The sequence below is a fragment of the Balaenoptera ricei genome, chromosome 4 (assembly GCF_028023285.1).
Source record: "Balaenoptera ricei isolate mBalRic1 chromosome 4, mBalRic1.hap2, whole genome shotgun sequence".
Taxonomy (NCBI): domain Eukaryota; kingdom Metazoa; phylum Chordata; class Mammalia; order Artiodactyla; family Balaenopteridae; genus Balaenoptera; species Balaenoptera ricei.
The window spans coordinates 68256446-68271442 of NC_082642.1; the positions used below are offsets into that span (position 1 = coordinate 68256446).

The following is a 14997-nucleotide window of genomic DNA, read 5'->3' on the forward strand; positions in this document are numbered from 1 at the left end:
TCTGTCTCTTTTTCAAGTTGTGTCTAAAGGCATTTTGTCTTTTAAATTCTTGAATCTTAATTTAAGGTGAAGGAGCTATAGCCAATGATTTTATGTATACTTTTGAGAAATAGCAAGGAGATTGACCTTATAAGGTAGTTGCACTTAAATGATCATAGTTGAACTAATACTGGTTTTCTTGTTCTAACATAATCTTTGTTTTTTTCTATATAGCACAGGATTGGGGACCATCTTTTTATTTGTTTGTTTGTTTAATATATATAGTCATTCTTACAAAGTTTGTTTACATTTGACTAATTCCCTACCAATATTTTTAAAAAGGTTTTCTGCTACTGAATTCTAATTTTTAGTATGTTTGGTGATTAATACTGTGGTCCCTTAAAGTGATTGAAGACTTTCAATAAAGGGAAAATTTCACACATAACCTTCAGTATTTTAAGAAAACTGTACTGTGAAATACTCCTGAAACTGTATATTTTAACAAGGCCTGCTTTCTATTAAATGTGTATAAAGCCAGGAGGCAAGTTTCTCAATATTCTAATAATCGGTTATTTCATCTGTCATCTCACATCAAACCATAATTTTCCTATGGTAGTATTTAACTCACCTGACTCCAGCCACTATTAAAGTATTTCTGTAGCTTGTAAAACATCTAGTTATCACTCTGTCTACTTTAGCTTGTTTGTACTAATGATTTATTTTCATTTTCTCTAGGATATAGACCTGCAGCTAACTGGATTTGATTTATAAGAGGGAAATGTACAGTCAATGGCCACTCTCACTACCGTTGCTACTATGGAAAACAGAATGGTCAATAGGATATGGTCTGATAAATAGCGATGATTGAAGATGCTACTTCAATACATGTGAAATCAGTGGGAGATACTGGCTGCATGAAGAGCTTTCTGAGCTTTTCTTGACAAGCTCGCCTTTGAGAAATCTGAGGTGTATTCTACCGTTATACGGTTTTTCTCAAGTGGATACAAACACCTTTGCCTCACTGCAACCAGACAACTACACAACTGATGTGGAACCATGGCGCTGCCCAGATGCATGTGGCCAGCTTATGTTTGGAGAGCAGTAATGGCATGCTTGGTACACAGGGGATTGGGTGCCTCATTGACTCTTTGTGTGTTGGGCTGTTTGCTTCAGGCTGCCCACGTGCTCTCACAAAAATTGGATGATGGAGACCCACTGGTGACTACCACCTTCGGCAAGATAAGAGGGATTAAGAAAGAACTCAATAATGAAATTTTGGGTCCTGTTATTCAGTTTCTTGGCATTCCATATGCAGCCCCGCCAACAGGAGAACATCGTTTTCAGCCTCCAGAACCACCATCTCCTTGGTCAGATATCAGGAATGCTACTCAGTTTGCTCCTGTGTGTCCCCAGAATATCATTGATGGCAGATTGCCAGAAGTCATGCTTCCTGTGTGGTTTACTAATAACTTGGATGTGGTTTCATCATACGTACAAGACCAGAGTGAAGATTGCCTGTATTTAAATATATACGTCCCAACTGAGGATGGTGAGTTTACTACAGGAAAAACAGGGAGATATATTTATATTTTTCTATTCTAACAATATTAATTCATGTGTACTGGTAGCATGCATGGCTTTTCCTGTCGGCACGTAGACATATTTTACATGTGTGCATGCAGCTCTTTTTGTTTATGTGTGTTGGCGTTCTTATTTTTTTCCTGTGCCTACTCATTTTCTTTCCTCTGCAGCACGTATATTTAGGTAGAAATGGGTTCCTAATTTCCATTTCCTACCGAATGACTTCTGAGAAGATGCATCAACATTTCTCCATTGCATGTGCAGGCTCAGCGAATTGGGGATCTTTCGCACTCAGTAAACGCAGGAGCGTATTAAGTTAGATAGTGGTGTTGCATGTTCCGGCGGTCTGTGATGGAGCGCCATGTTATTTTCTAGTCTTCTATTCATTTTTCAGTAAAAAGAATATCCAAGGAATGTGCCAGAAAACCCGGCAAGAAAATATGTAGAAAAGGAGGTATGTATAAAAGTGAAAATAAAAAATGGGGGAAACAGCTTGCAGAGGAAGAACAAGATATTCTCCCTAAGGATGATTTGTTGATGCTGGGAAGTGAATGGTTAGGTGACATTTGGAATTTAATGAAGCCTGTCAAAGAATAGAAAGATGGTTGAGGAGAGCTCTAGCTGAGTAGATGACATTGACAAAGCTCATTGGTGGTTGCCTGTGTGCTGGCGCTGGTGGCATGGACAGGAGTTGAATCTCTGCTTTGAGTTTGTGTATAGAGAAAAAGATACTTAGGTTATTACATTGCCTGCAGGGAACCCAAAGATGCTGCCTTCCCAGCTGTTCAGCTTTGATCTCCGAACCCTTTTCTACAGATAATAGATTCCTGTTTCTCTTAAAATTGATCAGTTCAGTCACAAACCTAGTTTTTTGTTTGTTTATCCTTAGTTCCTTCTGAACACCCTATGAACTTTCTCATATAAGGGTAAATTTGCCATAACTGTTGGACAATTACCATTATTAAGTAATGGTATTTTTTCCCAGTCTTTCCGTTTTCAGTCACTCTTCCAGAAAAAAATGAGATTTTGCAGCTTTTTATACTAAATATTTATAGTCTTAAAATTGCTTTAACATTTTTATATTTATGTTAAACAATTTAAAACATAGGGAAGAACATGATTCAGAAGCTACAATTAAATCAACCTTCAAAGCATCCTCTAGCCAGATTGAGCAAATGTAGACACTGACAGCTGCAAGCTTGCATCTGAATGTAGCTTGTCCACACTCCATTTTTATAGAACGTCTAGTAAATCACTCATAGGAGAGTATGATTTTCTCTGGCAGTAAATTATCTGTGTTATTTTGACCTTATTATAACTTTGTAGAATTTTCAATCTTCATACAGAAGTCATATTAATATTCCAGTTCTGTACATTCTCTCTCTCTCTCTGTGCACTTCTGATCTCTTGGCTGGACCAAGTCAGATTTCATTACAGCATTCTTGTGGGGTGGGGAACGTCTAAACTGTTTTTTTTCATTGGGATTGCATTATGTGGAAGAAGCTTCATATCACCAAATCCTCAATTGCAGATCAGAAGTATTTGCATTAAATTGAATTTTGTTTTGTTTTTGTTCTTATTTCTTTGATCAGACTGATAGAATGGAATTTAACCTTTATTTTATTATTAATGTCATGATTTGGGTTAAAAGAATAGTGTACTTAAGAAGGTGGATATGGAGGCAACAAAGATGTTTTAGATAACTAAAAAAGTCTCTTGTTTTTTCCCAAATGAGAATAACTGCAGTAATTTATATGCTTTCAACTAATGTACAGTATTGCAGTGGTTATTATTATGCAGCTTATCAAGCATGTGTAATTAGCTAAGTGACTTTTGCCTCCTATCACAAAGATGTTGATTCACAAAGTCATAAATAAAGATGCTATTGAAGAATGCATAAATATAGCATAATACATAAAAATATGTACAATCAAAAAAATGATAAGGACATCAAAAGGTAAGCTAGTAAGTAAGAAAGTGACCTTCTTCTCATACAACTTCAGAAGGAAATGGATTCATTAAAAATTTCTTTTTCATGGTTCTTTTGATTGTTGGTTCCATCTGGTTTATGAGAGAGTTGGCAAAGAAGTATGTAGGCTGTGCTATTTACTTTGGCAAAATTTGAACTACTTTATAATTAGCCTGAGGACAAGATCTATAGATACCTACATCAGTCTGTGGTTTATAGTCCAAATCTACTGTGTTTTCATATTAAAAATTCTAAAACACTGGTTCACTTTGGTATTTATTATTAATAACTAAGTTATGCTGTTTATTAGCTCTTTGTATATTATCCTAACATCTAAATAACAAATAATTTAAATGCAATGTTCTATATAAATAGTCTTTTAAAAAAATAAACAAAATCAAAGCTTAGAGCTTGACTTTTAAACAGAGGAATAGAACTTTTTTCCCCAAACTTTCAGCTTTTTTTTCCTTCTCTTTCGTGAAGGGTCTATTCACGTCAGGAAATCATATTTTCCTGGTTCAAAAAATATTAGTCATTTCATATTTATGCATATGCTGATATATATACTGCATATGGGCTGTGAGTTCTTCAACAGAATTGTGGAAGTTTAGGAAGTATAGGAATAGTTGTGTTGCATTTTATCTAGGTGCTAATAAAATTCTGGCTTATTATTTATCTCTTCTTTTTTTAATTGTGTATGGTCATCTGCAGAGGCAGGTGGACCACCACCCTTGTGCCAATCTGTGTATGCTGTATTCATTCAAAATTATTTCTTAATTGCCTATTATATGCACTATCAGTAATGAATGAAACAAAGATCTCTCTTCCCATAGAACTTACGTTCAAGTAAGTTTACAAAGAACAAAGCATTTTCTGCACTTTAATCTGTATGAAAGGAAGAACATCTTCTCCCTCCTCCAAAAGATGCCTTGCTGTAATTTTTAAACAGCTTTTATACTATTTTTCCTGTACAGTTGAAGAAAAAAACATATTTTTACCAATAGGCTGCCTCTCATTTACAAAAGGTCCCAGTTGCACTTTTTAATCCATCTTTTTAAATTTCCCATGATAGTTTTAGCCATATGTTAACTACTCTGTAGATATTTCTTCAGGGCTTTATCCTTGAAAAATTGAAAGAAAGGATGAGTGCTTAAAATGAGATGACTGTCAGCACTTGGCCAAATAGGCAGGCAACATGGGATAGAAACTGGAATTTGGATGTAGAGACTGACATAATTTATCACCAAACTTTATGAAGAAAGTATATGACTGTCCTTATTTTACAAATTTGAAAGTAGGTTCTCAGAGTTAAGCATTCTGACCCAGTTTCTACTGCTAGTAAGTGGGTGGAGTCAGGTTTGGCCCTAGTTCTTGCTTATGTTAGATGCATTTCCATTATGTTAAATTACTTCCTGTAGATGATTTCTACAGCAGAGGCTTGTGTGTCTCCACCCTTTTACCCTCCTTTTCTTCCTGCTTGCTTTTGCACATTCAAATATATCGTGAATTCTTTTTATTCTATCAGTTGACTCTATTTTAGATGGGTTTAATGCTCACCTTATTGAATCGGGTCAAGCCAATGTTAGCAACTGATTTCCAGAAAACATGCTTAGTACCCATTTTAGTGAATACTTTTAAATAGTACACGTGTTTTCTCACTGTCCAGACAAAGATCCCAACGTATTTCTCCTGGCTGCTATCAGGAGTAGCTTTAATTTGCTTATGTTTCATTTTGCTTCTCTAGTTCTCTCTCTTATGAGAGTTGCCAACAAACAGTAAAGTGGTCAAATATTAGGCAGTAAACATGAGAAGAGGAACAGGGGACCCAGAGAATCCACAGGAAATTGATTGGCTTATGGATACCTTAGAGTTGTTTAGCTTTGTATTTCTCCAGTACTTTGACTATAATTTGCATAGCTCTTATGAGATGAATACAGAATTAATTTTCGTTTCTGCATAAGTTAACTCATTTTTTTCACTTACCCCAATTTTATTGTATAGAAAATTACAATCTCTGTAGATGGCTGTGGTACAGTTCTTGACTCCTTGAGAATTTTATTACTGATTTTCATAAGTATTTTACTTTTACACACTCTGCTTAGTAGTCTTTACCTGAGATAATATTGAATTCATTCAAGAGCCTTTTCCATAAATTTAGGGTTTATTTGGTGATTTGTTGAACATAGAGACTGATTTTTTCCTAATTAGATATGTATAAAAATGACTGCTATCACTCTAAGTGTGTTTAGGATTTTAAAAGGGGATTGTATTCCAGAATGCTCTTCCTTCATGCTTATACATTTCTATCTAATTTATTATTCACTTAACAAATGTTTATTGAGTCCTTACTCTGTACTGATTAGATTACTGCTCTAGGCCCCCGAGATACATCAGTGAAAAAAAAAACAATTAAAAAATCCTTGCCCTTCTGGAGCTTATATACTAGTGTGTGGTTACTTCTGGAGGCTCTAAAGGAGAATCTTCCTGCCTCTTTTTTAGCTTCTGCTGGTTGCCAAAAGTCATTGGCATTCTTTGGCTTGTAGTTGTATTGCTCTAATCTCTACTTCTGTTGTCATGTGGCTTTCTTCCCTGGGTGTCTCCCAGTGTCTCTGTGTCTTCACATGGCCTTCTTATAAGGATACCAGTCATAAGATTTATGACCCATCCCAATCCAGTATGACTTCATCTTAATTACATTTGCTAAGGCCCTATTTCCAAATAAGGTCATTTCTTTGCTGGGGTTGCTGTACAGAGTATCACAAACTGCGTAACTTACACAGCAGAAAATTTTGGTCTCACAGCTTTAAAGGTTGGAAGTCTGAGATCAAGACACTGGCATGGTTGGTTCTTTCTGAGGGCTGTGTAGAAGATTCTGTTGTAGGTCTCTCTGGCTTGTAGATGGCTATCTTCTCCCTGTATCTCTTCACAGGGCATTCTCCCTTTTTCTATTGAGGCATGATTGACATGTAACATTATATTAGTTTCAGGTGCACAACATTATGATTCGATATTTGTATATATTGTAAAACAATCACCACAATAAGTCTCGTTAACAGCCATCCCCATACATTTTTTTCTTATGATGAGAACTTTTAAGATTTACTCTTAGCAACTTTAAAATATGCAGTACAGTATTATTAGCTATAGTCACCATGCTGTACCTTACATCCCCATGACTTATTATTTTATAGCTGGAAGTTTGTACCTTTGACACCCCCTTCACCCATTTTAACCACTCCTCACCCCCAGCCTCTGTTCTATCTATGAGCTTGCTTTTTTTTTGTTTGTTTGATTTTTAAATTCCACATTTATAAGTGAGATCATACAGTATTTGTCTTTCACTGACTTATTTCCCTTAGCATAATGCCCTCAAAGCCCATCCATGTTGTCTCAAATGGCAAGGTTTCATTTTTTATGGCTTAATAGTATTCTATTATGTGTTCTTTATCCATTTATCTATCAGTGGACACTTAGGTTGTTTCCATATCTTGACGATTGTAAGTGATGCTTCAATGAACATGTGGGTACATCTTTTCAAATTAGTGTTTTTATTTTCTTCAGATAAATGTCCAGAAGTGGAATTGCTGAGTCATATGGTAGTTCTCTTTTTAATTTTTTGAGGAACCTCCACATTGTTTTCCATAGTGACTGTGCCAGTTTACATTCCCACCAGCAATGCACAACAGTTCCCTTTTCCCAACATCCTTGCCAACGTTTATTATTAGTTGTCTTTTTGATAATTGCCATTCTTATAGGTGGTATCTTATTGTAGTTTTGATTTGTATTTTCCTGATGATTAGTGATGTTGAGCATCTTCTTACATACTCATTGGCCATTTGCATGTCTTCTTTGGAAAAATGTCTATTCAGATCCTCTGCCTGTTTTTTAATTGGATTTTTGTGTTTTTTTGCTCTTGAATTGTTAGATTACCACTTTTTATAAGGACACCAGTCATATTGAGTTAGGGCCCACCCTAATGAGCTCCTCTTAACTAATTACATCTGTAAGACCCTATTTCTAAATAAGGTCACATTCTGAGATACTCAGGGTTAGGACTTCACTATTTGAATTTTGGGGTAACACAATTTAACCTGTAAAGTCACATTCTGAGGCTCTAGTTGGATATGAGTTCTTGAGGGATACCAAGCACTCTTCCATTTTTTTCATTCAAACTGAATCCCCGGAAAGATCTCAAAACGGTGTTATAATTATACCCATTCTATAGTTGAAGAATTATTGCTTGTTGGGGTTAAATAACTTACCCAAGGTCACATGGCTGCTAGTTAGGAATGCTGGGGCTCCTTTTCAAATCAAAACTCAAATTTCACTTGACATCCAGTCCTTCTAATAGACACAGATTCTCTCTCCTCTACTGAGAAGTTCCTTTAATTTGTTTTTAAGTATTTTTCTATCAAGATAGTGTACTATGCATTAATCTAGATACTTTTAAATATCTAAGTGTTTGACTTTGTGTAGACAAAATGATTCAGACTTTTAAAAAATTTTCCCTGAATTTTAAACATTTTATCCAGATGGTTGCTTACATGCAAACATGGTTTTAGTTAAGATTAAGATCTTACCAATTTAAAGCTGTAGTAGCATTGATTTTCAATACTGTTTCATTTGTCATATTTAGGAAATTGGACCAAGTTCTTTTTAAAATACTTTTTAATTGAAGAGCTATTTCTTTGTTCACTTTAGTCCTATTCGTCTGGTATCTATGTAATGATAGCATTAGAGCAATTTAATTATAGCCCATAATTTTCATTAAAGTATGTGAAATGTTGCAAAAATTAGTTTTCAACAATGACAAAAAGAAATCTTAATAAAAGGCTGGGGTCTTTGCAACCATTATTATAATTTTCAAAAGCAGAAAAACTGATTAATCAATAATAGTCTTAATATTCTGTTCCTTGTTTCAGGACTGAAGGAAGAAGTTTTCACTCTCCCCTTCATCCCTTTCCTTTGAGGCAAAGACTTTTGCCGCTGTTAGGTCAAAAAGGAAATGACATATTGTCTCCTAGTTAGGAGGATGATACAAAAATACCTTCCCTCTCTTCTTTTTGGCTCACATTCTGTTTTTCCAAAAAAGGTTCAGGGCTCCTCTTCTAGAACCTTCTTTTCCAAGTTCTCCAAGTGGAAGGAGGAAGAGAGAGGATAGAGGGATAAGTGTGCACAGCACAGGGATGACACAAGGACAAATGTAACACTTCCAAGTAGATATGAAGCATTTGTCAATATTGCTGCTGCCAGGAAAAGAAGAGGGAGGCCTGGGTAGCATTATTAAGAACATTTATGCTCCTTCTGATTTGGATTCCTAGGCCTCTCAGGAACAGATATGTCCCCATGAAGCGGGTCTGTGGAAAGGGGAACGCCTCTGGCTAGTGATCACTCTCCATTCCTGCTAAGTTCCCGCTCACCATCTTCTTCAAGCTCACCATCGTTCCAGGTAGTGAGAGGTCAGGCCTCAGTTTGCAGCTCTAAGCTTTGGCCAGAAAGAATTGACATGTCCCTTTGGCACAGTAATTTACAAGCCAGGCAGTTCCTGAGGATTCTGAGCGCCAGCGCCTTTCCTGACCCACACCCAAGTCCCCACCATCACCCAGTGCCATGCTTTCACACATCCACACCACCAGCACAACTTGGCTTTCATTCCTTACACACGTAGGGAGAAACTACCTACCGTGTCAGGATTTCTTAAAAAAAAAAAAAGAAAAAAGGAGGGGGCGGGATTCTGTTGCTTAAAACAATTTGGAAGTCATTTATTTAGGGGATTAACTTTATTTCAATGAGAACTGAAATATCTATAAATTTGGATTCAGAAGAGGAATATTTTCTGTAATGACCATTTAAATATTTTGTATTTCAATTTACTCCGAAAGACCAAGGATGAGATTTTTTTTCCTGTTTTTATTTTATGAAGATCTTTGGTCACCTGTGCAGTTTAGCAAAGGGCTTTTTGAGGGAAACACACATACACGCATGCACACACACACACACATACACACACACACGTAAAATGTAGAATATTTACTGGGGCCTCATATTGCCATTAGTGGACTCTTTGACTATCCAAGCAGTGCTTTTCCCTATCTATATCTATCTATCATCTATCCATGTATCTATCTATGTATCTATCTATCTATCTGTATTTCTATATATTTATGTATTATTCTTTCAGTGTTGATGTTGCTTTGCTCTGTTTTGTGTTCTGCATCCAGAAAGCACTGCTTCAGATTTCCTACATGACTGTTTCTTCTTTCTGCCTGAGCCCACTTTGGACAAAGCACTCATGTCCAGAACTGCTGGAGGCTCAGTTGGGCAGGACATATTCTTTGCCCTCAGGGAGCTTAACCTGCAATGACAGCCAACAAGTAATAAGAAACAGGACATTTTTGTTAGAGACCATGTCAATATGACCAAGCAAATGTAAGCCTGATCTGTATTGAAATCTCAAAACAAAATGAGGGAATGGCTTGTTTCTGTGAGAAAAAAAATAAGGTAATGATGCTGATATTTGGCACTGTGTTCCCTATAATAAAACATTTAATTAAATCTTTAAATGGGTATGGAGAACAAAATATTCACATCAGAATAAAACACATCAGGCATAACCAAAACTATAATTATATCAGTCCTGTTGCCTGAGCCCACCTTTGTTGCTCTGCCAAGAAGCAATGGTTTAAAACTTTCTATCCATCTGTTTAAAAAAAAAAAAAAAGCCTATGCTGTACCTCTGCAAATCTCTGTAAACCTTGGGAATGCTTTGGCTACTGATACAACAGCTGCCGAGTTACTGGGCTGCAGGCTGTCTCCTCTAGAGGTAAGTTGACAGCTGCTGCTCTGTGGTTCTTTCCACACTTTTGTTGAGCATCTACTCTGTGCAGGGCCCTGTGGTGGGCCCTGGAGATACAGAGATAAAAAGGGCATTAAAGAGCTGTCCTCAAAGCATTCCCTATCTTGTGTGGGTAGCAGTTACAGAAAGAGAAAACAACAAGGTAGTAAGAGCCCTGAGGAAGGGAAGCAAGGACCATTATGGGAGCACATAGGAGAGGTGTCTGTGGTTTAGAGATGTCTTGTGGTAGAAAGTTGTCCCCTATGTGAGCACCCAGAAATAAACATTGTAGTCCCTTCATGCCTTCAAAGGCTAGCATGGTCTGTGGGACCCTTTTACCAAGTAACTCCAGATTAATATATTGCTGAGTGGTTATTTCAAATGTTTGTTTGCTTGTTTATTTGTGGATGTGGATGTGTAAGTATGTGTATCTGTGTGTCTCCACCTTCTTTGCCCAGATATCAATTGTCTTCTGTTACTGCTCTCACTTTGCCAGGCTTTAGAAACACTGCCTGCCCACTTCTTTTTTTTTTTTAAACATCTTTATTGAAGTATAATTGCCTTACAATGGTGTGTTAGCTTCTGCTTTATAACAAAGTGAATCAGTTATACATATACAATATGTTCCCATTTCTCTTCCCTCTTGCATCTCCCTCCCTCCCACCCTCCCCATCCCACCCCTCTAGGTGGTCACAAAGCACCGAGCTGATCTCCCTGTGCTATGCGGCTGCTTCCCACTAGCTATCTATTTTACATTTGGTAGTGTATATATGTCCATGACACTCTCTCACCCTGTCACATCTCACCCCACCCCCTCCCCATATCCTCAAGTCCATTCTCTAGTAGGTCTGTGTCTTTATTCCCGTCTTGCCACTAGGTTCTTCATGGCTTTTTTTTTCCTTAGATTCCGTATATATGTGTTAGCATACTGTATTTGTTTTTCTCTTTCTGACTTACTTCACTCTGTATGACAGACTCTAACTCCATCCACCTCATTACAAATACCTCCATTTCATTTCTTTATGGCTGAGTAATATTCCATTGTATATATGTGCCACATCTTCTTTATCCATTCATCTGTCGATGGACATTTAGGTTGCTTCCATGTCCTGGCTATTGTAAATAGAGCTGCAATGAACATTTTGGTACATGACTCTTTTTGAACTATGGTTTTCTCCGGGTATATGCCCAGTAGTGGGATTGCTGGATCGTATGGTAGTTCTATTTGTAGTTTTTTAAGGAACCTCCATACTGTTCTCCATAGTGGCTGTATCAATTTACATTCCCACCAACAGTGCAAGAGAGTTCTCTTTCCTCCACACCCTCTCCAGCATTTATTGTTTCTAGATTTTTTGATGATGGCCATTCTGACCGGTGTGAGATGATATCTCATTGTAGTTTTGATTTGCATTTCTCTAATGATTAATGATGTTGAGCATTCTTTCATGTGTCTGTAGGCCATCTGTATATCTTCTTTGGAGAAATGTCTATTTAGGTCTTCTGCCCATTTTTGGATTGGGTTGTTCGTTTTTTTGTTATTGAGCTGCATGAGCTGCTTGTAAATCTTGGAGATTAATCCTTTGTCAGTTGCTTCATTTGCAAATATTTTCTCCCATTCTGATGGTTGTCTTTTGGTCTTGTTTATGGTTTCCTTTGCTGTGCAAAAGCTTTTAAGTTTCATTAGGTCCCATTTGTTTATTTGTGTTCTTATTTCCATTTCTCTGGGAGCTGGGTCAAAAAGAATCTTGCTGTGATGTATGTCATAGAGTGTTCTGCCTATGTTTTCCTCTAAGAGTTTGATAGTGTCTGGCCTTACACTTAGGTCTTTAATCCATTTGGAGTTTATTTTTGTGCATGGTGTCAGGGAGTGTTCTAATTTCATACTTTTACATGTATCTGTCCAATTTTCCCAGCACCACTTATTGAAGAGGCTGTCTTTTCTCCACTGTATATGCTTGCCTCCTTTATCAAAGATAAGGTGACCATATGTGCGTGGGTTTATCTCTGGGCTTTCTATCCTGTTCCATTGATCAATATTTCTGTTTTTGTGCCAGTACCAAACTGTCTTGATTACTGTAGCTTTGTAATATAGTCTGAAGTCAGGGAGCCTGATTCCTCCAGCTCCATTTTTCGTTCTCAAGATTGCTTTGGCTATTCGGGGTCTTTTGTGTTTCCATACAAATTGTGAAATTTTTTGTTCTAGTTCTGTGAAAAATGCCAGTGGTAGTTTGATAGGGATTGCATTGAATCTGTAGATTGCTTTGGGTAGTAGAGTCATTTTCACAATGTTGATTCTTCCAATCCAAGAACATGGTATATCTTTCCATCTATTTGTATCATCTTTAATTTCTTGCATCAGTGTCTTATAATTTTCTGCATACAGGTCTTTTGTCTCCTTAGGTAGGTTTATTCCTAGATATTTTATTCTTTTTGTTGCAATGGTAAACGGGAGTGTTTTCTTAATTTCACTTTCAGATTTTTCGTCATTAGTGTATAGAAATGCAAGAGATTTCTGTGCATCAATTTTGTATCCTGCTACTTTACCAAATTCATTGATTAGCTCTAGGAGTTTTCTGGTAGCATCTTTAGGATTCTCTATGTATAGTATCATGTCATCTGCAAACAGTGACAGCTTTACTTCTTCTTTTCCGATTTGGATTCCTTTTATTTCTTTTTCTTCTCTGATTGCTGTGGCTAACACTTCCAAAACTATGTTGAATAATAGTGGTGAGAGTGGGCAACCTTGTCTTGTTCCTGATTCTAGTGGAAATGGTTTCAGTTTTTCACCATTGAGGATGATGTTGGCTGTGGGTTTGTCCTATATGGCCTTTATTATGTTGAGGAAAGTTCCCTCCATGCCTACTTTCTGCAGGGCTTTTATCATAAATGGGTGTTGAATTTTGTCGAAAGCTTTCTCTGCATCTATTGAGATGATCATATGGTTTTTCTCCTTCAATTTGTTAATATGGTGTATCACATTGATTGATTTGTGTATATTGAAGAATCCTTGCATTCCTGGGATAAACCCCACTTGATCATGCTGTATGATCCTTTTAATGTGCTGTTGGATTCTGTTTGTGAGTATTTTGTTCAGGATTTTTGCATCTATGTTCATCAGTGATATTGGCCTGTAGTTTTCTTTCTTTGTGACATCTTGGTCTGGTTTTGGTATCAGGGTGATGGTGGCCTCGTAGAATGAGTTTGGGAGTGTTCCTCCCTCTGCAATATTTTGGAAGAGTTTGAGAAGGATAGGTGTTAGCTCTTCTCTAAATGTTTGATAGAATTCACCTGTGAAGCCATCTGGTCCTGGGCTTTTGTTTGTTGGAAGGTTTTTAATCACAGTTTCAATTTCAGTGCTTGTGATTGGTCTGTTCATATTTTCTATTTCTTCCTGGTTCAGTCTCGGCAGTTTGTGCATTTCTAAGAATCTGTCCATTTCTTCCAGGTTGTCCATTTTATTGGCGTAGAGTTGCTTGTAGTAATCTCTCATGATCTTTTGTATTTCTGCAGTGTCAGTGGTTACTTCTCCTTTTTCATTTCTAATTCTATTGATTTGAGTCTTCTCCCTTTTTCTCTTGATGAGTCTGGCTAATGATTTATCAATTTTGTTTATATTCTCAAAGAACCAGCTTTTAGTTTTATTGATCTTTGCTATTGTTTCCTTCATTTCTTTTTCATTTATTTCTGACCTGATCTTTATGATTTCTTTCCTTCTGCTAGCTTTGGGGTTTTTTTGTTCTTCTTTCTCTAATTGCTTTAGGCGCAAGGTTAGGTTGTTTGTTCGAGATGTTTCCTGTTTCTTGAGGTAGGCTTGTATTGCTATAAACTTCCCTCTTAGCACTGCTTTTGCTGCGTCCCATAGGTTTTGGGTCATCGTATCTCCATTGTCATTTGTTTCTAGGTATTTTTTGATTTCCCCTTTGATTTCTTCAGTGATCACTTCGTTATTAAGTAGTGTATTGTGTAGCCTCCATGTGTTTGTATTTTTTACACATCTTTTCCTGTAATTGATATCTCGTCTCATAGCGTTGTGGTCGGAAAAGATACTTGATACGATTTCAATTTTCTTAAATTTACCACGGCTTGAGTTGTGACCCAAGATATGATCTATCCTGTAGAATGTTCCATGCACACTTGAGAAAAATGTGTATTCTGTTGTTTTTGGGTGGAATGTCCTATAAATATCAATTAAGTCCATCTTGTTTAATGTATCATTTAAAGCTTGTGTTTCCTTATTTATTTTCATTTTGGATGATCTGTCCATTGGTGAAAGTGGGGTGTTAAAGTCCCCTACTATGATTGTGTTGCTGTCAATTTCCCCTTTTATGGCTGTTAGTATTTGCCTTATGTATTGAGGTGCTCCTATGTTGGGTGCATAAATATTTACAATTGTTATACCTTCCTCTTGGATCGATCCCTTGATCATTATATAGTGTCCTTCTTTGTCTCTTATAATATTCTTTATTTTAAAGTCTATTTTGTCTGATATGAGAATTGCTACTCCAGCTTTCTTTTGATTTCCATTTGCATGGAATATCTTTTTCCATCCCCTCACTTTCAGTCTGTATGTGTCTCTAGGTCTGAAGTGGGTCTCTTGTAGACAGCATATATATGGGTCTTGTTTTTGTATCCA

The 14997-nt window shown here is 36.7% G+C and overlaps 1 protein-coding gene across 6 annotated transcripts in view; it reads left to right on the top strand.

Annotated features, from left to right (window-relative positions):
* Positions 1-876: 876 nt before the first annotated feature.
* The window catches only part of NLGN1 (neuroligin 1), a 707492-nt gene continuing 693371 nt past the window's right edge, over positions 877-14997 (top strand). For 3 of the 6 annotated variants that reach the window (XM_059922012.1, XM_059922014.1, XM_059922015.1), the window contains exon 1: positions 877-1528. In XM_059922012.1, coding sequence (XP_059777995.1) covers positions 1036-1528 — 493 coding nt within the window. In that variant the 5' untranslated portion in view covers positions 877-1035. Of the gene's footprint in view, positions 1529-1954; positions 2015-14997 lie in introns of all 6 variants that reach the window. The other 3 variants (XM_059922011.1, XM_059922013.1, XM_059922016.1) reach the window with 2 other exon arrangements.